General features: G+C 41.3%; 1 protein-coding gene across 4 annotated transcripts in view; it reads left to right on the top strand.

Annotated features, from left to right (window-relative positions):
• Nucleotides 1-23,743, top strand: part of cog3 (component of oligomeric golgi complex 3) — a 79,332-nt gene extending 55,589 nt beyond the window's left edge. For 2 of the 4 annotated variants that reach the window (XM_069889644.1, XM_069889647.1), the window contains exons 15-23: nt 1,038-1,162; nt 4,746-4,835; nt 6,881-7,001; nt 12,217-12,305; nt 12,580-12,714; nt 15,717-15,792; nt 17,551-17,678; nt 19,730-19,828; nt 21,126-23,743. In XM_069889644.1, the coding sequence (XP_069745745.1) occupies nt 1,038-1,162; nt 4,746-4,835; nt 6,881-7,001; nt 12,217-12,305; nt 12,580-12,714; nt 15,717-15,792; nt 17,551-17,678; nt 19,730-19,828; nt 21,126-21,155 (893 nt within the window). In that variant the 3' untranslated portion in view covers nt 21,156-23,743. Of the gene's footprint in view, nt 1-1,037; nt 1,163-4,745; nt 4,836-6,880; nt 7,002-12,216; nt 12,306-12,579; nt 12,715-15,716; nt 15,793-16,218; nt 16,782-17,550; nt 17,679-19,729; nt 19,829-21,125 lie in introns of those variants that run through there. The other 2 variants (XM_069889645.1, XM_069889646.1) reach the window with 2 other exon arrangements.
• Nucleotides 23,744-25,455: the final 1,712 nt, after the last annotated feature.

The following is a 25,455-nucleotide window of genomic DNA, read 5'->3' on the forward strand; positions in this document are numbered from 1 at the left end:
CTGTTTGGCTCAGTGAGCCATTTTTGTAGTCCTGCGGTCAGTGGGTCGCGACCTTGCAGGGTCTCCACTAACCTCGGGGAGTGGGCTCCTCTTTCCACGGCAGGTCCCTGCTTTTGGCGCCTCACAGTTTGGCGGGCAGCAACCTCCTTTGAAGAAGACCGCAGAGCCCACCTCACTGACAAAAGACAAAGGAGGAAAAACCCAACACCCAACCCCAACCAACCAATTTTCCCTTGCAACCGCTGCAACCATGTCTGCCTGTCCCGCATCGGACTTGTCAGCCACAAACGAACCTGCAGCTGACGTGAGCATTACCCCTCCATTAATCTTCGTCCGCGAAGCCAAGCCAAAGAAAGAAAGAAAGAAAGAAGGCCTTCATCTTTCTCTTCTGGCGTCCTTCTTTTTTCTTTTCTTCCCGTTGTTTTTGGCTTTTCTTTCTTAGGTGCCATTTTCTCCACACCTTTATTTCTTATTTGATGTGATTTGTGTGTCTGGGGCTTTGCTTTTTCTTCACTTTTTTCCTTCTTTTCTAGAGAGGGCTGGTATTCTCCTACCAGCCACTACTCCATCATGTGACTCCTAGGTCCCAAATATTTTCAGGCATGACAGAGGAATAGTAGAAGGAGAGGATGTCTTGAACCACTTATTGAGAAGAGCATTATGATGTTACACAGGGAGGATATGCTGGAGTACTAATGGAGGATATCCTCTAGTACTCAGGGAGGACTTGGGTTACTTGGGGAAGATGTGTTAAGGATACAGGGATGAGGGGGTGGTGGCCACAGGAAGGATGCATCGGAGTTACTCGGGTGGGCATGGGGAGCATGCACAGGGGGCACTCGGGTAGAAATGCTGGAGCCATCTATATTGGGGCTATAACACACCAATAGCTCTGCTGATGTTGGGCAACTTGAGCACCTTAAGTAACTCACCAGCCATTTCCCTTGGATGGTCAGCACTGCAGTTGTCTCTTTGATGTTGGATTTCGTTTCATAATGACTGCTCCATTGTATTTTAAACCTTTCATCTGTGTGCAGGTAACTCAGATGTTCTGAACCCTCGGCCACAGTCAACCATTTCCCCAGCAGATTTGCATGGGATGTGGTATCCAACCGTCCGTAGAACACTTGTCTGCCTCTCAAAACTTTACAGATGCATAGACGTAAGTTTCAGGAAAAGCTTCCTTTTTACTTATTTTTGCTGGGACACTTTCTCTTTCATCCTCATATTGCCCTCCAATCCAGCCCACCTAGTTGCCTCCCATTGTGAACTTTAAGTAAGAATTTATCCTTGCATAAGCATCATGTAATGATTGAAACCCTCTTACATTTAAATTAATACTGTTTTTTATAATTGTTTATTAATTACATGTATGGTAAAATTTTTAATATAAAATATTTTTAAAAATATATCCTGGGTAGTGAGGGGCAGGTAATCAAGGTTTAAAGGGGTAATGTTGAAGTGGTTCTCTGTTTGAGTTCCAAGTCGGTCACCGTCATTCTTGACCAAGTTGCTGACTCCAGAATTGCAGAAAGCTGAGCTGGTAGGGCATGGAGAGGGGTGAGGAACAACTCCTTGGGTTGTGTTGAGTGGTCTGTCACACACTACTGTTTTGCATTAAATATATAATTCTGGCTAATCCATGAAACCACCCGAGAGCTACCACCAAATGTCTAACCTTTGGATCTATAGTTCCACAGGAGCTCACAAACAATTCCTGAAATGATGTTCACATTTAAGAAATAAGCTGTGAACCTTAAATTTATTTTTAATCCATTCAGTTGCTGTGATGTGAGTTTCAATGGCAAGCTCATTGTTTATTGGGAAGATGAAAATGAGTCTTGATTTTGGACTGGTGTAGCCTCCTGGTCAAGATGTTCCCACAGGGGAGATGGGTAGAGATTTCCAGGATGATGAAGGAGCTTAAGTTTGTATCTTTATTCCTAGTACAGTGAGAAGGGTTCTTCTCCAAGCAGTCTGATGGATTAAATTTAACATATGTGAAGTAAAATAAAAGAGCACAATTAGGGCATCGAGAGGTACAATGAATAAAAGATCATTTAGTTCAAAGTAAGGTCTGCATGACAGCACAGATATGGGAATCATCCAGGAGACTTGGCTGTAGGGAAGGAACTGTGTAACCAGGGTGTACAGTGGCTGCCTTTCCTGGGAAATGGGAAGTGTGGATGGAGGAAGGGAGGTTTGTGTGATGTTTTGAGCTGCATTCACCACTGCCTGTAGTTTCTTCTGATCCCATGCCATGCTGTGATGCATTCAGCAAGTCTGCTTTTGATGGTGCATCTGTATAAGTTGTTGAGCAACAGGGTACATTATAACCTGCGATATATTTCCAAGGGACGTTATAATCCCTCCAGCAGCTGGTGGATTTGATCTGTGCCTATGGCCTTTATCTTTCCTGCTGTTGAAGCTGCAGGTTTGGAAGGTGGTGTTAGAATAATGTTGCCAAATAACTGCAGTGGTTTGTAGTTGGTTCACACTGCAGCCATTTTGTGGTGAAGGGAACTCCTGAGCATTCTTGGGTGCTGAACTCCTCCACATAAAGAGAGAGTATTCCACTTTGCCTCAATACTTGTTCTAATCCCTCTGACATAGTTAAAACAACAATTTACATTGAGGTGTCATCTTTTAATGTTAAAAAAATTAGAACGTGGTTCACAGGAGCCTCATCATGCAAGAACTGTCACATCATAACACTTCAATTGATGACCCAAAGATTTTAAGAAGGGAACTAAAATGAAGGAGGAGAGGTTTAGGAATGGATTAGGGTCTTGACAGTCAAAGGTACATCTGTCAATGGTGGAGTAAAGAAATGGGGTAACTTCAAGTGGAGTAAAAACACAATGCTGGAGAAACTCAGCAGGTCAAACAGTGTACTTTATATAGCAAAGATAAAGATACATATCTTGTAAAATTGTAAAGATATGGATCAAATAGCAGCCTTCAGACACCAGACAAAGTCTCCAGAGCACCTAGACTTCTTAAATCTTTCAATTATGATAGTAATCCATGAATGGGCCCCACATCTTGTCATATTGTAACTTTAATGCTATATCTAATTTTCTCCAAGCTTAAATAGGACATAATATCATGTAACAACTGAGTATGACTGGGTGGAGAGTTATCTTTCTATTTCATTAAAATTGCTCGTCTAGCTATTAATGAGGTTAAAGCTAAAATTCTCTCTTGGGTTGAAGTCAAGAGTATATCCTCTTCTCGAGAAAAACCAAGGCAATGAAAGGGCTCGGTTCTAATTTGATCTTTGGAATCATTGATAAAGTTTGGAAAATATCTTTCCAAATTTTTTCTAAATTAGAGCACTCCCAGAACATATGAATCAATGAAGCTTCAAAGATTTTACCCTTATTGCATAGTGGATTGATATCTGGATAAAAAGAAAATAATTTGACTTTGGACATATTTATCCTATGCACCACCTTGAATTGTAAGAAACATTGTTGAACACAAAATGAGAAGTCATTAATCAAGTTAAGAGTGAAAATCCAATCTTGGTCTGAAAATGATCCTAATCCTTCCAATTTTATGTTAACCTTGGTTAGAGGGAGGGAATAGATTAGTTAGAAAATGTTTGTTTTTTTTTCTTTTATCTTTTAGATTGATTAGTTAAATATGCATTTAAATATAGTTTATCATGGATCATATCACTAATTAAGATAGAATTTATCTTTTGTTTATATAAAGGGATTGTTTAATTTTGTCTTGCCTATTTCAATCCAGAATTATACTGGATTATAGAATTTGATGTATTAAAGAAACAGGTCAAATAAACAATTATGGATAGGTTTTTGATTTACATTACCTATTTAATATGTGATATGTATATGATACGACCTGTTGTTTTTTTTTATTATTAGATGACTTTGTATGTAGGATTTGTATATTAAACTCAAGAAAAACATTTTAAAAAGAAAAGTGATACATAACAAATGTTTCAGGCTTAAGCCCTTCATCAAAGTATGAAAAAAATGTTGGCAGGCACCTGAACAAAATGGTTGTGGGGGAGGAGCACAGCCACAAAGGCAGGAGGTAATAGATGGATAAGGAGGGAGGGCACACCAGCAAGTGGAAGAGGAGCGATGGCTCCGTGAATGGAGAGAGAAAGGGGTAGAGAGCTGGAGGAAAGAAGACAAAGGGAAAGGGAATGGAGGGAGATCAGAATATAGGCTATGTTATTATAAAGAACATTGTTTGACCTGCTGAGTTTCTCCAGCATTGTTTTTACTTTAACCACGGTATCTAAAGTCTTTTGTGTTTTACTCCTAACCTCATGGAGTTACCTGCATATTGAGCCATTCATTCATTAGCTGCCAATGGCGTGTAAGGCAACTGGTCCAATGCTTGCAGATAATGACCTAGCTCAGCATGTCGGTGTAAGAACTTGTTATAAGTTCAATGTTATTGTCATTTGATTGTGTGTGTATGTCTCACACACACACACACACACACACACACACACACACACACACACACGGTACAATATTACAAATTCATTTATTACAATGTTATGAGACCATTGCATGATAAATACAATTATGACTCATTGTTCCTAATGCTGATTTTGTCCCACCAACAAGCAAAGTAAAAAAAAAATACAGGTCTGTCTTGATTAATTTTCTGAAAGATGAAAGGCTGCTTTGCTCAATATGTGTGTTGGTGCTGAAGGTGAAGTGGATGTGTGAGGTGTAACTGTGCTGTGTTTTCACCAGCGGACAGTGTTCCAGGGTCTGTCACAGGAAGCCTTGTCTGCCTGTATCCTGTCACTGCTGGGAGCTGCCGATTCAATCATTAAAAACAAGGTCAGTCAATGTTTGTATGATCGATTATTTGTATCTTGTAATGCATTCCCTGCCTTGTTAAATTTCTCCTGCTCTCCTGATCCCCACTAGTACCTGGTGGTGGCACAATTATCCATGTGTGAACCTTGACAGTTGTCACAGGGTGATAGCAGAGTCTGGCCCAGCACTGTCCTTGCTCATCATCCAGACTCAGCAGATCCTTCCCTACCCAAGCCAGCTATAAACAATTAACGGCATTCCTTCTCTCATCCAAACCAACTCAGAGACTGAGAGGCAGCTCTCAAAATCTTATTGATCTGCATGGCTCTGCCGCACATGGATCGTACCAGTAAGAAAAAATAATTATACTTGATTCACTTTACATTGGCTGTGAGTTAGATTGTTGATTTGTTTAATCAGAATAATTTGGCATAGTCTTACAAAATGGCCTTCTATCGCATGCTAAGAGAGTCTCAAAGTTCATCAGGGTCAACGAAGTTGCTTCAATAGCAATCTGTTAAAATGCAGAAACAACAGTGAAAAGCTCCTAGAAACAATTTTATAAAGGATGCAGCAAACCTTCCTGCTGTTGAGTGAAGGATAAAAATTGGCCATGTCACCCAGCTTAATGCTTCTCATTGCACTGGAAAGAATGCAGAAAAGATTCATGAGGATGTTACTAGGACTGGGTGGAGGGATGGAGTTATGGGGAGCAATTGGATGGGTTGGGGCTTTTCTCTTGAGTGAAGGAGGTTGAGGGTGACCTTATAGAGCACAGTTATGAGGGACATGGATAAGTTGGTCATGGCCTTTTATCCCAGAGCAGGAGAGTTGAAGGTGAGAAGGGAAGGATTTAAAAAGGACCTGAGGGGAACCTCTCTTTGTATTAGCCTGTAGGGATAATTTACATCAGACTAAGAGGGCATCCAAGGCCCAAGAGGTCCTTTTAAATGTAGCAACATATCACTTGTGAATCTGCAAGGGTTATCTACTGCATCTGGTACTCCCATTGTGGTCTCCTCTACATTAGAGAAACTGGGTGCAGTATGGGAGATTGCTTCGTTGAGCACTTCGGATCTGTCTGCCGCGATAGTGAGGATCTCCCAGTGGCCACCCATTTTAATTCCACATTCGATTCCTTTGTTGACATGTCTATACACGGACTCATGCACTGCCAGACTGAGACTGCCCACAAGTTGGAGGAGCAGCACCTCATCTTCTGTCCGAGAACCCGCCAACTGGATGGCATTAACATCGACTTCTCTGGTTTCCATTAAAACATTCCCCCCCCCCCCATATACTCTTGCCTGTCTAATTTCCCCTGTCTCCTTTCCTCTAGTTCTGTTACTTTCTCTCTTCCCTTTTGCCTCTGTCTCCTTTCACAGAGCCAAAATCAATTCTGTTCTTTCCTTTTCTATATCCAATTAACACCTTCTGTCTGGTCTAAACTCCTCCCCCTCCCATTCTTCCCCCTTTCTCTCCCCAGTCTTTATTTCAGATGCCTGCCTGCTTTTTGCTTGTACCTTAAGAAGGGCTCAGGCCTGGGACGTTGATAAAATATTTTTACTTCCTATGGACGCTGTGAAACTGGATGAGTTCTTCCAGCATTTCTGTGTTTTTACTATCATCACGGCGTCTGCAGGCTTTCGTGTTTCACTCTACCTTAATAACAAGAATTTTATTCAAAGAAGCAGCCGGGCCAGGTCTGAGTGGAAGTAGCAACCAGTTTCATCAGTGGACCTGCTGAATTGGTCCATGTGTTCTTTGAGCTATTTCTGAAGATGTGTTTTCTTTGTCCACTTGCCAAACTGCAAATGGAATATTAGCAACATGAACTAGCCAATCGTGTATGTATCTTTTAAAAATGTCTGAAGTTTACTTCTTTTGCACCTGTCGTGCTCTATACAGGTTTAGTCTGAGAAGTTAACCTCTGCCAAGTATGTTCAGTAAAAGCTGGTACAATTTTCTCCCTTTGCAAAATCTGCTTACATTGCACAAGCTGCAAAAATGGAGCCACACTGTACTGTGTAAAGAATGTTGATCCTTTCTCTGCATTTCTGTTCCAGACACTGACAGATGGACAGCTCTTCCTTATCAAGCATCTTTTGATCCTTCGGGAACAGATTGCACCTTTCCACACTGACTTTGCCATTAAGGAAATTTCCCTGGACCTTAAAAAGACTAGAGGTACTGCTTGGTGCTGGCTGGTGGAGCTGGGTGGCCTGATCCTACCCATCTTCTACTGCTCAACACAACTCCAGGTTTATTCTATGTTCATTTGCAATGACCTGCATGCTGTCTATCATGCTTTTTAATTACTAATTCCGCTGTTCTGTATTACTCATTACTTTCTTGCAGCCTGAGCACACTGTAAATCAGGTTGGCTGATAACTTCAATAGCTCTGGGCAATGACCAAAAATTTGTCTTTAAATCAGGCACGAGAGGAAGAGAAAACCATGTTCTGAGTGTTAAGAATAATTGAATAGCTGCACAAATCCAGAATATGTCCATTATGGAGCAGAACATGGATTACTTTATAGTTTGGAGAGGGTGGTGAAGATAGCAATGACATGCTAACCATAATTGGTCAGGACATTGAGTATAGGTGATACTGGACACAAATCTGGTCACCCAGCTACAGGAAGCATTTCATTAAGCTGGAAATGGTGCAGAAAAGGTTCACAGGGATGTTACTGGATCTGAGGGGCTCGAATTATCGAGCAAGAGCTAGGCACTGTTCTCCCAAGGGTGAAGGAGGTGAGGGGTGACCTCGAGGCAGGAGGGGCATGGATAAGGTGGTCATAGTCTTTTTCTAAGGAAAGGGGAGAGGGGAAAGATTTAAAAGTGCTTGAGGAGCACCTTTTTCACACAGATAGTGGTGGGTATGTGGTGCCAGAGGAAATAATAGTGGTGGGTACAATTTTAAAAGATATTTAGACAGGTACTTGGATAGGAAAGGTTTAGAGGGCTTTGGGCAAAACACCAGCAAATGGAACTAACTGAGGCAGAAAACATTGTCAACATGGGCCAGTTGATTCCGCGTTGTTTAATTCTGTGCTGTCTGAAACTCTTTGGAAGAGGATTTTTCTTCACTTGAGGAGTTTCCCAAGTGCAGTGTTGTGATAAGACCACCAGATGGTGACAAAGCCATTCGTTTTAAAGTTGGATGTTTGCACAACAGTGCAATTGTACAGGCTTTCCCTGATATACAAAAGTGTTTCAGAAAACATTTTATAAAGTGAAGTTACAAATTGCAGTGGCTAGGCAATGTGCTTAATGAGCATTTCAGTTTAGTGACGCACGATATATTATTGCAAGAAATAGCTTCACAGATTGACGACACATGCACCCAACCTTATTGTGAAACTTGATAGCACTAACATTCATAAAGTGGGAATTATTATGTGTCTTGCTATCCTCTCTTCTGCTTGGCTCTCCTATTCATTCCCATAGGATGCTTTTTTTTCTTGCAGTGGGCAGCACTTTGAATATCACCAAAACCCTACAAAGGTAGAGGCAAAGTATAATATTTTGTAGCATATAAGCTAATATGAGAATGTAGGAACAAACTGCTGGAAAAACTCACCAGGTCAGACAGCATTTGCATAGAATGAAATAGAGTTAATGGTTCAGATCCAAAACCTTTCATCAGAGCTAAATATGTAAGATTAGTGGATGGCAGCTGTGTTAAGAACAAATATACAGGACTGGCACACAGCACTGAAAGGTGCTTTCTGCAAGGGTCACCAGCAAAAAGTACGACCTAAGAGCAGGATATCTAGCCCGTTGAATCTTGTTACCCATTCCCAATAACTCTTAATTCCCCTCTTGTTGAAAAATCTTTCTATCTGTGTCTTAAATACATTCAATGAGGAAACATCTACTGGGCAGAGAACTCCACAGACCCTGCTCTGTATTAAAACCGGAGCTTGTTCATTGCAGAGGAATTTCCTTGCTGAGAAAGTCCTTTCCCCACTTGTTGAAACTATAGGTGAGGTGGACTGAAGCTCTTAAGACAATTTCATAAACTCAGGAAAATAGTTTGGAGTTTGCAGCAAAAGTCTCGTGCCTATGTGCGCAACAGCTAAAGTAGTAACACCATGAAGTTAAATGTTTATTTTATTTCTGGGTTAGCTTTAAGCTGCATCGACATTGGTAAAGTGATCATCTTCGCCTGGTGTGAGTCTATCAGTCAGTTTGGAGATGGTGTCACCAGCCCAGATGGTGAAACTGGGAGAAAGCATAAACAGGGTCACATCACCAAGTCACCAAATTAATTTACAAGCTGCTCTCAATACCAGTCATGTAACATTTTAACATGTCAAGCAGAAACTATTGACCAACTTGTCTGCTTTTTCCTTCATCAGCCCTTGCAGTGCTGAATGCTTTATTTCTTTTCTAGGACAACTCACTACTTTCCTGAATTGCACCTGAACATTAATAAGCTCTTCATTGTGTTTCTAGTTGAGATACAGGTGAAGGGTAATAGATCCTTGTGGTATGGTCAGCTGGCTGAGTCATGGTTTTGCCCCCTCATTGTGTGCTGTTGCTATGTGGGTAAACCCATGAACCAGCCAGCAGGTGAGGTGGTGGTGGTGGTAAGTAATCAGAGCTGCTTGTTCTCACTTTCTTTTGTTCCTTGAAGGGACGCTGGTTTACAGGCACAGCCTGTCCCTAATTACCCTCGGTGGCGGTGAGCTGCTATCTTGAACTGCTGCAGTCCCTTGAGGTGGTGTACCCATAATACTGTTAGGGAGTTCCAGCAATGGGGAAGGTATGGCAATATATTCCCAAAAGAGCTGTTGAATGTCTCATCTCTCAACGGTGCTGTCTCAAAGTATAAAAATTTGAATTTTTAAAAATAATATTTAATAGAGCATCATGGTTAGTGTAGCAGGTAGCTCAGCGCTGAATCAGCACTAGCAATTGGGTCTGAGGTTCAAATCCTGCACTGTCTGTAAGGAGTTTGTACAGTCTCCCTATGTCTGCATGGGTTTCCTCCCACCGTTTAAAACATACTGGGGGTTGTAGGTCAATTGGGTGTAATTGGGCTGGCATGTGGGCCGAAAGGACCTGTTCCCATGCTGAATGTCTAAATGTAAATGTAAAACTAGCCATCGATTATAAATAATGAGATTATTAGAAAACTCTCCAAAGGACACTGTGCACAGAGTCCATTTCCTCTCTGTGTTATAACCTCTCCTCAGGGCTGAGCTTTCAGCCTTCTCACCAAAAAAAAATTATGCACAGATGGGAGTTCCTGGGGTGGTTGTGAACTCCTGAATTGCTCACCAACTGGAAAGTTCTGGAATGCCCATGTGATAACAGTGTGGTCCACTGGTAAGACCTGTTGCACAGCTCTAGAACTTTGTACTTGGCCAAAGTAGCAGCTCATTTGTCAGAATTGAAGGTGACTCCTTTGCTCACATTGATGAGCTTCCTTCAGCGATTCCCAGGGTTGGATCTACCTCTCCTCACACAGGCCAGTTCACTATAGATTCCTCTGTTTAATGAAAGTGATGCCTGTTTTAAATGTCAACTAATTCTTTCTATTTTCCCTTTACTCTCTCCCATCTGGATCCTTAAGCTACTTCGTATATTCATACTTTTGGTCTCAGTGCTGAAATTTTCCTATAAACCTCAAGAATAAGAGAATTCCTTTTTCCCCAAACAATCCTTGAAGTTTTCTGGGGTGAAAAAGCTTGTCTCTCACACTTTGAATACAAAATAGACCATTCTAATAAATGCTATACTTCAAAAAATGCACTTCCTCCTGTTCTCTCCTGCATTCTGCTGCCCCCAACTTTCCCTTCAGCTTCTAACCCCTTTTCCTGATGGCTGATCCACTTTTCCTGCCTGCAGACCCCTCCTTCCTCACCATCAGTTTGCCTTTCTCTCTGTTCCATTGCAGTTGAAAAGTTTCATGTTCTGTTCAGAGGTCTTCACCAAAGTTGGAAATCTCATACTGTAGGGATTGTGAACAGTGAGAGGCTGGAGGGACTCAGCCAGCCAGTCAGTCAGCATCCATGGTGAGATTTTGACAGCCAATGTTTCAGGTGGGAACACATGTTCAGGGGCCGTTCTAGATAAAGGGTCTCGACCCAGAACATTGATCACACCTATCCGTAGATGCTGTCTGTCCCACTGAGTTCCTCCAGCCTCTCATTATTCAGACAAGGCGAGATCAGTTGGGTAGAATAGTTTTCTCTGCTATACCTTTTGGGTGCCTTTCTGTGCACTGATAGTTTTAGGTTAATAATAATAATCATAATGTTTATTGTTGTGCACTTGCGCATTGTACAAATTCATTGAAATTCTTAATTGCTGCAGCCAAACAGGAACTTGTAAAATAAAGCAGACAAAAGCAACTAAAAAACACAAATACTTGTTTGAATTTAAAGAGACAACAAATACAAAAAAAATTTATAAAGCAAAATAAAAGTGGCTGCAATAGTTCAGGCAGTCCTTTTGCATAGCAAGAGGACATTCAAGACTCTGATAGCTGTTGGAAAGAAACTGGTACAAATATTTTCCCCATTATTGGAGCAGAAAAGCAAAGATCCAAAAGTTAAGTCATCCCTTGTGCAGGATGAGGTGAGGAACTTATTGGGTTGAATGAAGCGCGCGGTTTAAAATAAAAGCAGAAATCTGTTGGGTCACCTCCACCCCACCTCCCACTCCTCTCAGGGCTCCATCTTTTATTACAGCATTATGTTAAGGGGGCTTCCACGTCATAATTTGAGCTGTCCCTGTCTTCTCATGGACATTGAAGCCTTGTGCTGTGCCTTTTTCATAGTTGTAGATTTATGGGATGTTTTTTATTCCCCAGCTGCCTTGAACTCCTTTTACAGTCTTGTACGTGGTATCTTGTTTCCTTTGCTATACTGATGTTTAACTCTTTTGTGCATGAATGGGCATGATTAAATAGGCCTTCTGCTGGGATCTTCTGGGAATTGCTGAGTGCATCATTCACCACTTTATCTCCATTACAATTAATGGATGGGAATGATTTGGACAGATTGATGGTTAGGAAGGGCTGAGAAGGATATGGGAAAATGCAGCCAAATGGGGCTGACCCAGATGCCAACTTGCCAGCATGGATGAGTTGGGCCAAAGGGCCTCTTCTATGCTGTAGGACTCCATGACTACTGGGCAGGTTCTCCATTAATAATATGGTCTTTATTAGCGGGTATTCTTATCAAGAGCGTGGAAATGTCACATTATAAAGTAGATCTTTGTGAATAATCTCATCCCAGGGAGCAAAGCTGTCTTTTCTCCAGGCTTTTTGAAATTGTGCAGCAAATTTAGGTCAGATTCAGTGTACTTAACTTGTTCTCTTTGCCATTCAATTGCTTGTGTTGATATTATATCTTTTTGATATTTGAATATTTTCTGTTACAGAAGCAGCATTTAAAATGCTAAATCCTAGATCTGTCCCCAGACTATTCAGATTGAGCAGCAACAATTCCATCCTTGAATTCCTGCTTGAGGTACGGCTCAAAGTGTGTCCTGTGATCTTGGCAGCCACTGGCAAATGAGGAGCTTCAATTATGGTGTTGTGCAATGTATTGGAATCTGGATATCATGGAGGAAAAGACATGGTGTCGTCACTTCATGAGATGTGATGGCCATGAATAATCCAGACTATTTCAAATTGGGTCAGAGCCTGCAAATCATTCTGGGTTCTCTGCAGAAATGAGTGCAATAGCCACATTAGTTTTCCACTGCTGTGAGGGATGGCTAACTCCTCCTGTCTCTCTCTAGGGTTCTCCAGAGATCAAGGAACATTACATTGACTCAAAGAAGGAAGTTGACCGAAATTTGAAGTCTGCCTGCGAGAAGTTTATTCAGCACCAAACAAAACTCTTTGTTGGACAGCTGGAAGAGTTTATGACCAAAGTAAGGAAACTGTGGCATTGTAGTTGAACATTAAAGTTAAGTGTAGGTATCGCTAAATGGAATTTTCATGCCTTCACCCACACTATTAAATGGGAGAGTGCTGAAATACCAGGAAAGGTACATTGCACTAGGTTTAAGCTTTGGCCATTGAAAAGGATCATAGTTTGCCCCAAGCCCACATGAGTTCCTTCACCAATGTAGCTTGAGTTATCAATTGAGAAATTGGATAGGCTGGGTCTGTCTTCTCGAGAGTAAAGGTGACTTGATAGCAGTAGATAAAATCATGAAAGGGAAGGATCGAGTAGATAGCCAGTATCTATCTCCCTTGGTAGGGATGTCTAAACTAGAAGGCGTAGGCTTGAGAAGGAGGAGGTTTAACAGGGATCTGAGGGACAAAGATCCAGAAAGGGTGTATGGAGTGAGCTGCCAGAGGTAGAGGTAGCATCAGGAACAACATTTATGAGGCATCTGGACAGGAACTGGAATGAACAGGCAGATGAGGTTAATATGGATGGGGATGATGTTTGGAGCAAAGGGCCCATTATAGCTAGAGTTTCTTGTTAAGACACACATTCTGCTGAACATAAATAGATTGACTGACGTACCTCTGCAATGTTTCCAACATGGTTAAACTGAGATCCTGCTGGAGTAACAATATTTGTAGTCCCTACCCTCACCCACCTGCTGCTGTGTGATTCACTTACAGTCTCCACATCCACTTACCTGCTCTGCATCGGCACAATCTCCCCTTGAGCTCTCCACTGTCTTTAAAAAGGGAGACAGCTTATCCCATCTTTTGTGCTGGATGAGCAGAAATTTCCTCCAAACATTGGGGTGACCACTGAAGACCAGAATTTGGAACAAAATACCATCCTGCTTGGTAAAGGGTTTCAACCTGAAACTTTAACAGTTCCTGCTGACTTTCTCCAGCAGATGGCTCCTTGTTTGGGGATGACCACCTTTGTTCCTTCATTCCTCACTGTCATTCACTAATCACTGGCCCTAGCCCTCTCCCTGCCAATTCTTTATTCTAACTCCTGTGCACCGTACTGTCATATTTATCCATAAGATGAACTTCAAACCATAAATCTGTTCTATCCCTAAAACTGCCTGTGTTTGCCTCTGCAATGTGGCCAGGTCACCTCCTACAGCACACATGTCAAACTCAGGCCCGCGGGCCAAATTTGGCCCGTGATATAATTATATTTGGCCCGCAAGATCATATCAAATATGTATTAGAGCTGGCCCGCTGGCTGCCGCAATGCACAGCTAATACTACAAATCCCAGAATGCTTTGCAAATGCATTGGCGCCGGCCCGTCAGCCCGCTAATCGCCCCCACCTCCTCTCTTTCATCAGCATCTGTGACCTGTCGCCCAACTCACGTGTAATAAACCCCTGACGAAAAATGGCCAAACGAAAGACAGAAAACAGGACCTTTCAAGACAGGTGGGAGGCAAACTCTGACCCCAAAGTTTGATGAACTTGCATCTAAGAAGAGATGCCAAGTATCTGGTTTAGATCCAGGTGCATCAGAGTAAATCACAGTGTAGCAAGCTAAGCTTGGATTAAAATTTTCTTTGCTTAACTTTGGACTGTTCATAGTTGAAAGATTGGATTTTCATTGAAGCAAGTTGTTATTTTTTTGACTTGTTGGCTTGTGAAAAAAAATACATTTAAAAGGAGCTTAAAGGCGATAGAGAAATATTATTTATTGAATATTTTATTTCTCATTTGTTAATGCTTCTTCTGGAAAGAGTTTAATCAAAACTATTATTAAACATTTATTTTAATAAGAAAAAGTTTAACATTACATATGTTGAAAGAAGAGAAAACATGCAGATGTGGTTGAAAATTTTCAGTATTTAGTTTGCCCCACGACTTAGTCCAAGTTTTTAATTTTGGCCCTCTGTGAATTTGAGTTTGACCCCCCTGTCCTACAGAAACCAACTCTATGTCATTATTACCCATAGACTTATCTCTCCCCATGCACCCAGGACTGCCCTCCCTTGTTCCTACATTGTTTGTTCAGGCCTCGAGATTACTGATTGAATAACCTATTAACTGCTCTAAATTGGCAAGAAACTTGGTACCTGCTTGTATAATGTTGGGGGGAAATAAAGAGATAAAGTACATGATGACGTGGAAGCAGAAGCATAGGACGTGGAGGCAACAAGGAAGACACTATCGCACGTTTTCCATGGATCACCACATCATGAGAGGATGATAAAGGTTCAGGAAAATCCCAGCTGTGCAAAACATGTACCCTAGTGATGTCAGGAGTAGGGATTTCTAAAGTGTGTTCCAGCCCAACCAGTTAGTGGATCTGGGTCTGGTTCTCAACCTTGAATCATAAAATTTATATTAGTAATGTAAAAAGACATGTTCCAACCTAAAATAGGATTTCTTGATGTATTGAGTGAATTTCAATGAGATGAGAAAGAGTTATATAGTGTAAATTTGTGCAAATATTGATAATTAAAAACAGATCAGTGGGTATAGGAATAGTTTAGGTAAGAACAGGGTACATTCTCTCATATTAAGCAAAGCAGTGGTAGAAGGTATAACTAGAATAGTAAATGAACTGTTGGTCTTTCGCAAGAAGAAAGGTGCCAAAATCTTAATAGACTGAGAAAATGGATAGGGTGTAAGGATGGCTAGGCTTAAAGAGAACAAGTAATTTGTTTTGGATGAATTGCATCCAAGGTTGCTGAGGGAGGTAGAGTTTAGAGGTGTGTTAAACACCTCCAGTCCTCTCCGAGGTGCAGGAGAGGTGCCAGAGGAGAGGAAAGCGATAAATATGATACCCTTCAATGAAAGATGCAACTCCTGGTCATTCTGCGTAACCTCAATGGAAGCTCCTGGAGACAATAATCAAGGAGAAAAAAAACATTTGGAGATCAGAGAATCATTGCAGATAGTTAGCAGCAAATCTTATTTAATGCAACTGACTTTATTTGTAGCATTCTCCATCAGTGATGATTCTGAATTCCTCCTCTGTAGGTGTCAGCATTAAAGACCATGGGTCATCAGGGAGGGCCGAAGTACAGCCTCTCACAGCAGCCCTGGGCACAGCCAGGTATGTCTCATTCCAGCTCTGTGGACAGATGCACCTGCTTCTCTTTGAGATTCTTTTTAGTTCTGGTATTTTAAGTAATGCACAGGCTGTCTCCAAGCAAGAAACTGGTTCTGATTTTACAGATATATAGATATTGTTTTTTGTCTGTGTCAGAAATTACACAAAAATCACCCAAATGTGGTAACCAGACTGCCACGGTATTGCAATGTACATAAGACTGATAATACAGAACAATTACTAAAAGAGGGAGAGAGAAAATAATTCCACTGTTCACAGGACCAAACATTTATACATACTTCAGATTTTTGAATTAATGGAGTTTGAATTGATGTTATGGAGCTTGTTTATATGTAGGAATGTCCATAAGTCAGACATTTGTAATCTGGGGATAGCATGTATATTGCAATGGTGACCTTAATTTCCCAGATGTAACGATGCTCAATGAGGTAGTCCTGATTCAGAACACCTTTCCATGTCTCCTGGGCTCAGGATTGTGAAGGGATTCCGTCCGCCTCCATGAACCCATGATGGAAAGTAGCAACTTTTATTTATCAAGTACTATAGTATGGGAAGTTCAGGAAGGGTGGCATTACGCAGAGATTTAAGGGGAGGGGGAAGTGATTAGTATGTAGAATGAACTGTCAGAGGAAATGGCAGAGGTGTTAAAGACATTCTGACAGGTACGTAGTCAGTGACGGCTGAGAGGGTTACCTGCCAAATGCAGGCAATGGGTGTAGCTCAGATGAACAGATTGGTCAGTGTGAACAGGTTGGGAAGGAGGGCCTGTATCCATACTGTACAGCTCCATGTCTCCATGCTCAGAACATCTACAGGAGCTTGGCAATGAATCACTTCAGAAGCCTGCACAGCGAGCAGAGCCACTTCCTTGCAGCACCAATGACCCGGGAATTATCAAAACTTCGGCGCTGGCAGTGTGGAGTTGGCACGTGGGGGATTCCTCTGAGAACTCTGGTTTCCTTCCACATCTGACATTATCGGGGTGGGGGGGTGGGGGGGGGAAGGTTAAGTCTCTGCTGTTGCACCTGAAGTGTAGTTGGGTCGTAAAATCCAGGGGTGGGTGGAAGGAGATATGAGAAAGTGGGGGAAATTTAAAAAAAAATGACTGATGTCAGATGAGTGGAAATGGGTAATGGAAGGTCAACATAGAATGTGGCTGGTCATTTGCTGACTAAGCACAGATGCTGTTCTGAAGGTAACTCAGCCGTCAGATGTTAGAGTCCAATGTGGGGGAGGGGTTGTGCTAGGCATGACAACAGAATTGATTAATTTAAACAGGTAATCACCTGAAAGAGCACAGGCAACAGTGGAGTGTTCTGTTACCCTGCGTCATCCTAAGTTGGATGCTCAAATCTTAAAGGGAGCTTTCAACCCGGAACATTGTGGCGTAGACGTTAATGAGGGAAAGTAGATTGCAGTCTATCTAGTGCAATCTTCCTCAACCTTTTTTCCACCACTCATATACCATCTTAGATTATCCCTTACTAACCACAGAGCATCTATGCATCCTATGCCATAGGGATTACTTAAGATGGCATGTGAGTGGGAAAACAAAAGTTGAGTGCGATGTGGATGGGCAGATTGAAGTTCTGAAATTAAAAGTTTGTAAAAAGCGCAGTCAAAGAGATTATATAATGGACACCTCAACAAACACTTGTGCATTGTTTGTATTTAAAGTGGAGATGCTTAATTTTCACAAAATAAAAACTAAAAATCTGTTTTATTTCCATAAAATGTCAGCAAAAATCAATGATTTGGTGGCTTCCACATACAAAACAATCAAAGGCAAACTTCCTGCAACTCTGAGAAGTCTATCCTTGTATTTGTCCAATAAGGATACAGAATTCATCCTCTTTAAACCTGTGCGGGTAAGTTGTGATTTACCTGGTAAAGCTGTGTGATGTACCAAATCCAAAGCTAAGCATAAGACAAGCCCCTCTTTTGAGATGATTGCACCGTGACAATTGAATTACATGCAACTTCTGCTATACCTCCAGTTCAAGCCAGATAGTCTGGAAGGGTTCTCTACTGCTTATTTATCAAGAGCCACAGATAAAAATGAAGTAGCTTGACCTCTGCGAGATGGTGTTCACTCACTGGAACTGAATGAATGAACAAAGTTTATTGGCATAAGCATAAGAACAATGTAGAGAAGTAATGATAGTCTCACTTGCAATGGCTTCCCAGACATATAAAACATAACACAAGAAGAGTTAAAGAAAAAAGAGACTATATAAGGAAGGGGAATAACAATAAATAAATAACAAATGTTCAGAGTTGGAGATAAGTCACTGTGCAAGAAATATGAGCGAGTCAGAAGTGCAGACAGATGTTTGGTGGTCCTGGAGTGGTGTTACGGTGAGAATAATACAGGGAAGTTTAAGACTCATGATAGCTGCTTGAAAGAGACTTAAGCCTTCTGCCCAAAGGTAGCAGTGAGAAGAGAGCCTAGTTGTGGGGATCCTTTAAGATGCTGGCAGCTTGAGACAGCACCTCACATAAATGGCATCAATAGATGGGAGAATGGATAATGACGGGCTTGGCTTTGTCTGCCACTTTCCTCGGCTTTCTGCATTGTAGGACTCGTATTTCCAAACCAGCTGGTCAGCTGGCAGTTTCCCTCAATGTATACCATCAACAAGCTACACTTTAGTCACTTGCTTGAGTCCTCCAACAATCTTGGCCAAACCACAACCACTCACCAATATCAACAAATACATCCAGGGCTGAGGGAATCTTCCCCAAAGGATCCTGTCCAGGCTGCATGTTTAACAAATGTTGCTGATTCTTCATTCTTGAGACATCCTGAAACTTATCCCCAGCAAAATTAAAAATGCCATCAACTTTTTGAGGCTAATAAAAGATGGGCAGGAAATGTCTGACACCCACATCTCATAACAGAATCTGAGGTTTGGTGGTCATTTCAGTTAGGATAATTAACAGTCTTCCAATATGGAGAAAACTGTACAGACCCCACCTTTCAATAGAGAAACACAAGAACTGCAGATGCTGAAATCTTGAGTGGGCGAAAGAGAATCTGGATGGATTCAGTGGGTCAGGTAGCATCCATGGAAAGAAGTGGTCAGTCGACATCTTGGGTTGGGACCCTTGTCGATAAAGGAGGACCCACCTGATCTGCCTCTTTCTGGCATTTACTGTGCTGCAACTACACTGTATCTCAGTTACAACTCTTGTGTTTTATCTTCTCTATTGACTACTCTTCTTTATCACAGTGGACACTGTCAAAAGCATCGTCTCACCTGGATAACCTTGATGGTGCCCTATCATGGACATTCTCCCTCAAATGTTTCCTGAACTGCTGATGTTTTCAATATTTTCTGTTTTTATTTCAGATCTTTAGCATCTGCATTTTAAAAAAAAATTTACCAATATTATCTATTCTACTTCCAGGTCAGAGAGAAAAAATGAAATTGTTTTTAGTTAACACCCATGAACACTATGAATCCAAATTCGTACTGATTTCCACCAGCCCATTAGTGGAAGTTGAGGAAACATCGTTTTTTCAATGAACAGTCTGAGAACTGCAGCATTTTCCCAGAAAGTGCTCATTAAATTTCCAACAGATTGCACTTAGATCCATGTAGAGAAAGGCAAATAATTTTTACTTCCATTTTTGTTGGTGCTACATCCGTGTTTTTGAACTAAGTTCACTTTACCCTTCCCTTAGCATGTGAGAATGTTGCATTTGGTTGATACTAATTCCTCATGTTACTCCAGGAATACTTGGTCTGGTATCACAGTCTTGTGTGAAATCCATGTACAGGAACCTTAATCTGTTGCCAAGTCCTTTGTATTGGTAATTTAACTTGAGTCCTGGTTAATAGTGAACTTGTCATGACTCACAGTATCCTGGGAAATCTTTGGTCTCCTCTTCCTAAGTCCATTGATTCCTCTTTAGAGCAACATCCAACAGTCATTCCAGAAGCTGCAAGGAGTATTGCAGGAAGATTTCAGTGGTGAAGATTTGCAGATTATAGCTTGTCCTTCCACGGACCAGGTAAGAAGCACCTAGAAACAAGCTGTCCATGGAACAGTAACTCGAGTTGATCCTTTCCTAAACACAGCTTCAGTGTTTTGTATTTACTATCTCCCCATTAACTAAAAGATACACAGAGCAAAGACTTGATGAACCTGTAGTTTAAAGGAACCGGTGCTATTAATGTTTGTGTCTTCAACCTCCTGGGTTGATCCTGAGTAAATGTTTCAGCTGAGCTGAGCTTTAAGGCACCAAATTCTGGGCTTGAGTCAGGTGAAGTAAGTGTTTACTGCTCTCCCTCTGATGGTGAATATGTTTCATAAAGTTGCAACATTATTATCATGTGAAGTGCAAGGTGTTTTCTACGTCTGTAGAGTTCTAGGCCTTTTAACGACAGTATTCCACCAGATGCAGCTCCAAAACCTTAGTAAGCTATAATAATAGTCCTTCAAGTTCTTCCCTCCCCTTGAGCTGCAAATGTTTGTTATGGGGCAGGCTAAATCTGGGAAACTGATGGAAACATTATTTTTGTCACAAATACAAATGCTTCCTTTTTACGTAATCTATCCACCTATGTAAAAACTCCATGCCCTGCAGTGAATTGGCTTGAGCTGAAGTTTACCACCTACTCTTAAAGGTTTAAGTTGCATTTACTTCTTCAGAAGTATGTTGAATTGTGTAGACTAGAATATACAACACAGGAATTGGCCACTCAAACCAACAGATGAATGCCAGTGTGTAGAGTCCAAATGTTCAAAGAAGCATGTGTCACTTTGCAAGACGACAAGGTGGTGTGACTTTTTTAAAGACATGAAGCACAGTAACAGTCCCTTTCAGCCCATGGCACTCAATTACACCCAATTGACCTACAACCCTGGTATGTTTTGAAGGGTAGGAGGAAATTAGAGCACCCAGAGGAAACCCACACAGACATGGGGATATGTACAGATTCGAACCCCAGTCACTGGCGCTGTAACAGCATTGTGCCAACTGCTACACTAACCATGCTGCCCTAAAGGGACATTCCTCCCTTTGTTTAACCCCAGTTAGAGTAGAGACATTGGCTGTTGAACTCCGGAGGGACACAGGAGGCCTGAGTGTTTTCCCTGTTGGCATCCAGACTTTCCCAGGGCACTGACTCTCTTCACAGACCTAGATCATTGAATGACCTGCAAAGAATATGATCAAACATAGAAACCAGAACCTATTTGCCCCTCTTATCCAGATCATTTTAGGTTGGGAATGTTTCAGAAACTTGTGGTCAAGTTTTAACCAATGCCTTTTTATACTGGTTCAACTTTTCACCCTCTTCTTGCAGGTGAACCTGTTATTGTCAGCTTCCAATTAGAATAATTGTCGCCCAATGGAGGGAAGATAGGAATACATCTGAAACCTAAAAGGGGGCATGAATGAGTCGAGGGAAGCACCAGGTGACAGGAGGTCTTGGAGTGAAACATTTAGGTGAAGAAATGTTCGGGGATCAAAAGTGACCACAGAACTATAAACATTATGGGTGTTTGCTGAAGAATTTGACATGACACCATCAACTTATTCACCTCCTCAAAACTCAGGGCTGGTCTTGAATGGAGATTGATTGGTAAAGGGCATCCTGATGTATCTTCAGGTCCCTCATGTCTGACTTGCCTACCAAAGACTGAGCTTCCTTACTGAAAGGTTGGCATTTCTGAAAAGAGCTTCTCATTTCTCTAAGTCTGAATGCTTTTCTGTTTTTTTTAAACTGGTGTGTGTCTGCATACATTTGTATATTCTAAGTGATTAAACTGGGGAAGCATTCAATTTGGTACTGACATAATGCTGAAGGTAAAAGTTATGCAAATTAATGATGTATTATTGGGAACCATTGAAGCTTGTCTTGCCTAAAACAACAGTCCTCTGCCTGATTTATCCTTTGTGATGGTGACAAGTCTCAATTTGTCAGGCTGAGGGATGTTAATGAGAGGGAATGAAACTCTTCCTATATATTACATCAAACAGCACAGCAAGGTGCAGAGTAAAGTTCCTATCACATCTCAACCCAACCTCAATCCCTCAAGTAGACCTCCACAAATGACCTTTCCATTATCCAGCCTTTGGATTATCAATTACAGATAATGGCACACTAGTAACTGGATTGAGAACTGCATGGACTTTTATAACAAGCATACCCGTGAACCAAAATAACTGGGGTTAGCTCAGGGCCCAAAGCTAAAGTTCATTGTCCCAATGTGCTGCATGTTTCTGGACTACAGATCACACCGTGGTGCTCCAGAGGTTGTTTTGAGGTCAGACAGTGTGATTCCTATGATACAAACTTTATAGCTGCCACAACCTCTGCTGGTTTCACTCAGATACTGAGACAGCATTTAGCAGCTGATTTACTGTTCTTTCACTGTTCTCTGAGTTTGGTGCTGATTTCTCAGTTGGGTGGCAAATGTTGGTTTCCTATTCATTGATTGTTAGAGTATACAAACAGTAAAATACAGAAATTGTGATAGCGATTGTAGAAGTTTTCCAGAGATGAATTTTAATAGTGTACCAATCATACTCCCAGACACAAACATCTGCTCAATACATGATCAAAGGAAGCAATTCTCAGCTTTTCAACTGCACTAAAATTTGAATTTTAAAAATAATTTGATGAGCATCGACTTTACACGAACCAACTGAGAATGGACTGAGTTGGGTACGTGAGTAAATTGGAATGATTATCATCATGGTTCTAACACAAAATGAAGCTATTTTTGCATGCAGAGTTTATACTAACTGCATCTATGCAAGAACAAGACACCAGTCCAACCCCTCCACCTCATGGCCTGGATTTTTTCCAGCGGGTATTCTTGTGGTAAAGTCATTTGCAGCTCCCTTATCTCTGCAGCAAACTAAATGAGAAGTTGCCTTAAGGTATTACCACTCTGCTGTAAGCTTGATGCCATTAACTTCTCTCTCAATCAAATATTAATTTTTAATCACCTATCCTGCAATTAAAGTATCAAACAAGTTTACTACCTGGTTGCTGATACGTGGTGGATTCATTTGCCTCAATTTATTTTTAAATCCCGATCTCCAGTGTTAACTGGGCCAGTAATGTCATTTGTCATACTTTCTAGTCATCCACTTTGATAAATAATGGTTGTCTAGGATGCTCAATTGGAAATTATAAATCCTCTAAGCGCTGGGAAGGCTGCACAAGAGGGCTGTTGGATTCAGTGAAAGGCTTTGCAAGAGGTCCTTCATGGAACTCTTCATTTTCTCACTGGGCAATTCCATGTGATTGGCAGACACCAGGAAAGGGTTTTTTTAATCTATTCCCTATGAAGGCTTGCCTGTTTTAGATAAGAAGATTGCCAAGGTCCCTCCAGGCCCGAGGACCTATGCTGACATGAGTTACTCTTTTGGGATTTAAAAAGTACTAACTTTAAACACCGAAGCAATTAATCTAGAGGTCAATCCACTTGATCGCTGAACCAATTCTTTGGGATTTATTTTGTTGGTTGTCCAGAAGGTTTTCAGGTTGCATTATTAAAACAGCTTGGATTGAAAAACATCCTGTAACATGAATGTATATGTTGTTAAATAATAATGATTTCTCTGTAAGATAATTAGGAGGAAATGCACGATGTATATAGTTGGGTTCCTTGTTATGGAATAAAATGACATTTTACTACTATGTAGAAAATTGTAGGCAAGAGTTAACAATTATTATGAAGGGTGTATCTGCATTTTATACTTTAGAAACTTTTTTTTAGTTTGGCTACAAGTTAATGCTCACAGGTTATTTCAGAGAAACCAATTCATTGACAATGATTATATTATTTTTGGGAATTAAAGGGTTTACAAAATGTAAATTGTATGTACATAGAGATTAATAATATAAACATGCTTGCCCCCACAGTTTCTCGAAGCAATCTGATAGTTTTAATAAAATGTTTTCAAGAATTTGCACTCTGTCCTTGTTATCCTAAATTATGTAACAAACTGATTTAGTAGAAAAAGAGCCAGGCGTTCTTTACAGAATTATCGATGCCCAGCAGTGACACTGTGGAATCTGACAGAAGCCCATCTACCCAGAATAGGGAGGGCCATGAATGGGTGTGCACAACCACCTGGCTGAACCCATCTGGGAAGATGACATCTGTCAGAGAAATGGTAAGTCAATCATTTTGTTTGACTTGGCTGTAATTCACCTTAAATGTTCTTAATTGCTGTGTTTTCCATTAAAAAAAATTAAAATCTAAATAAATGTTCCCTTTTTAATAGTTCCATGGTGTTTGAGGGCATCGGTGACATTCATAAATATTCTACTTCCGTCACAGTGTTGGCGCAGACCACAAAATGGCAGTCAGAGCCATTTCATGAGTGCATTGGCTGTCCTTCTGGGGGTGTTCAATGCTGCACTGCTGAGTTAGCAGACTGTACCTGGGATTACTCTGGAAAAAACAGTGCACCAGTGCCAGTCATGGCTACATCGACAGATTGGCATAAAACATGGGAGATGTTAGAGAAGCGAGAGCAAATTAAATCACAGTTTGTAAAACCTTTGATACTGTATGTAATTCTCTTTCTGCCTTTTAACTGCACTGAAGGTTCCACTCTGAGGCTCAGAATGGATATATATTACAACAAAACCCATCCACATAGTATCCCAAGTCACTGAGCTTAAAACTGTTTAAACTCTTAAGGTTGTGCATCAGCATGCAGTGGGTGAGGGCAGGAATGTTACAGACTACCCTTGTTAAAGCAGTAAAATCTGCTCCTTTACACGTTCCAGTTTATTTTGCCTTTGGATGGATGCTGAATTTAAAACTTTATATACTTCTGGTATATTGGTATTAGTCCCTTAATTTAGCAGCCAATCAATTCACAGAGCAAGAGAGCTACACTCGGGTCAGGGAGAAGAATTTAAAAAGCAGCGTTTCACGGGTCTCATCGGGGACTTTGAGAGTGGGACCGTGACCAAGAGGAGAAGCATTGAAAAAGCTGTGGGAGAGGTAGGTGCTTGTATAAATTTCTCCATTGGCTAATTAGCTATAGCCAGTAAAAAGGAAGGTTAGGTCAAGCAGAGCAGCCACAGTGGAGTAGCCTAGTGCAGCATTGGGAATTTGAGGCTTTAGATCATGAGGTTGAGGTGAAAGATTTGAGGCAAGTCAAGGACAGGTTTTTCTAATTCTTTTCTCCTTAATAGACAGAAGGAATGGCAGCCAGACCAGGGAAGCCAACTTTAATCCTCACGACTTCATCTGCAAGAAGTGTGTCCAACTGCACCTCCTTGCCGACCACATTAGGGAATTGGAGTTGGTTGAAGTCTGGATCATTCAGGAGGCTGTGATTGGAGTTACAGGAACGCAATCACACCTAGAAAGCAGGAGGTAGGTAGCTAGGTAAGAAGGAAAGGGAATAAAAAGTGCAGGCTACCTCTGTGGCCATTCCCCTCAGCAACAAGTATGCCCCTTTGGATACTGCAGAGTGGGATGAGGTATCAGAGCCAGGCAACAGCCAGTCCAATAACACCGTAGTAGGCTCTGAGCTTCAGAAGGGAAGGGCAAAGTCAGGTAGAGCGATAGTCATGGAAACAAATAGAAGATTCTGCAGGTGCAAAAGAGACCCCAAAGTAGGGTGTTGCCTTCTGGGTGCTCAGTACTAGGACATCT

The sequence above is a fragment of the Narcine bancroftii genome, chromosome 7 (genome assembly GCF_036971445.1).
Source record: "Narcine bancroftii isolate sNarBan1 chromosome 7, sNarBan1.hap1, whole genome shotgun sequence".
Lineage (NCBI taxonomy): Eukaryota > Metazoa > Chordata > Chondrichthyes > Torpediniformes > Narcinidae > Narcine > Narcine bancroftii.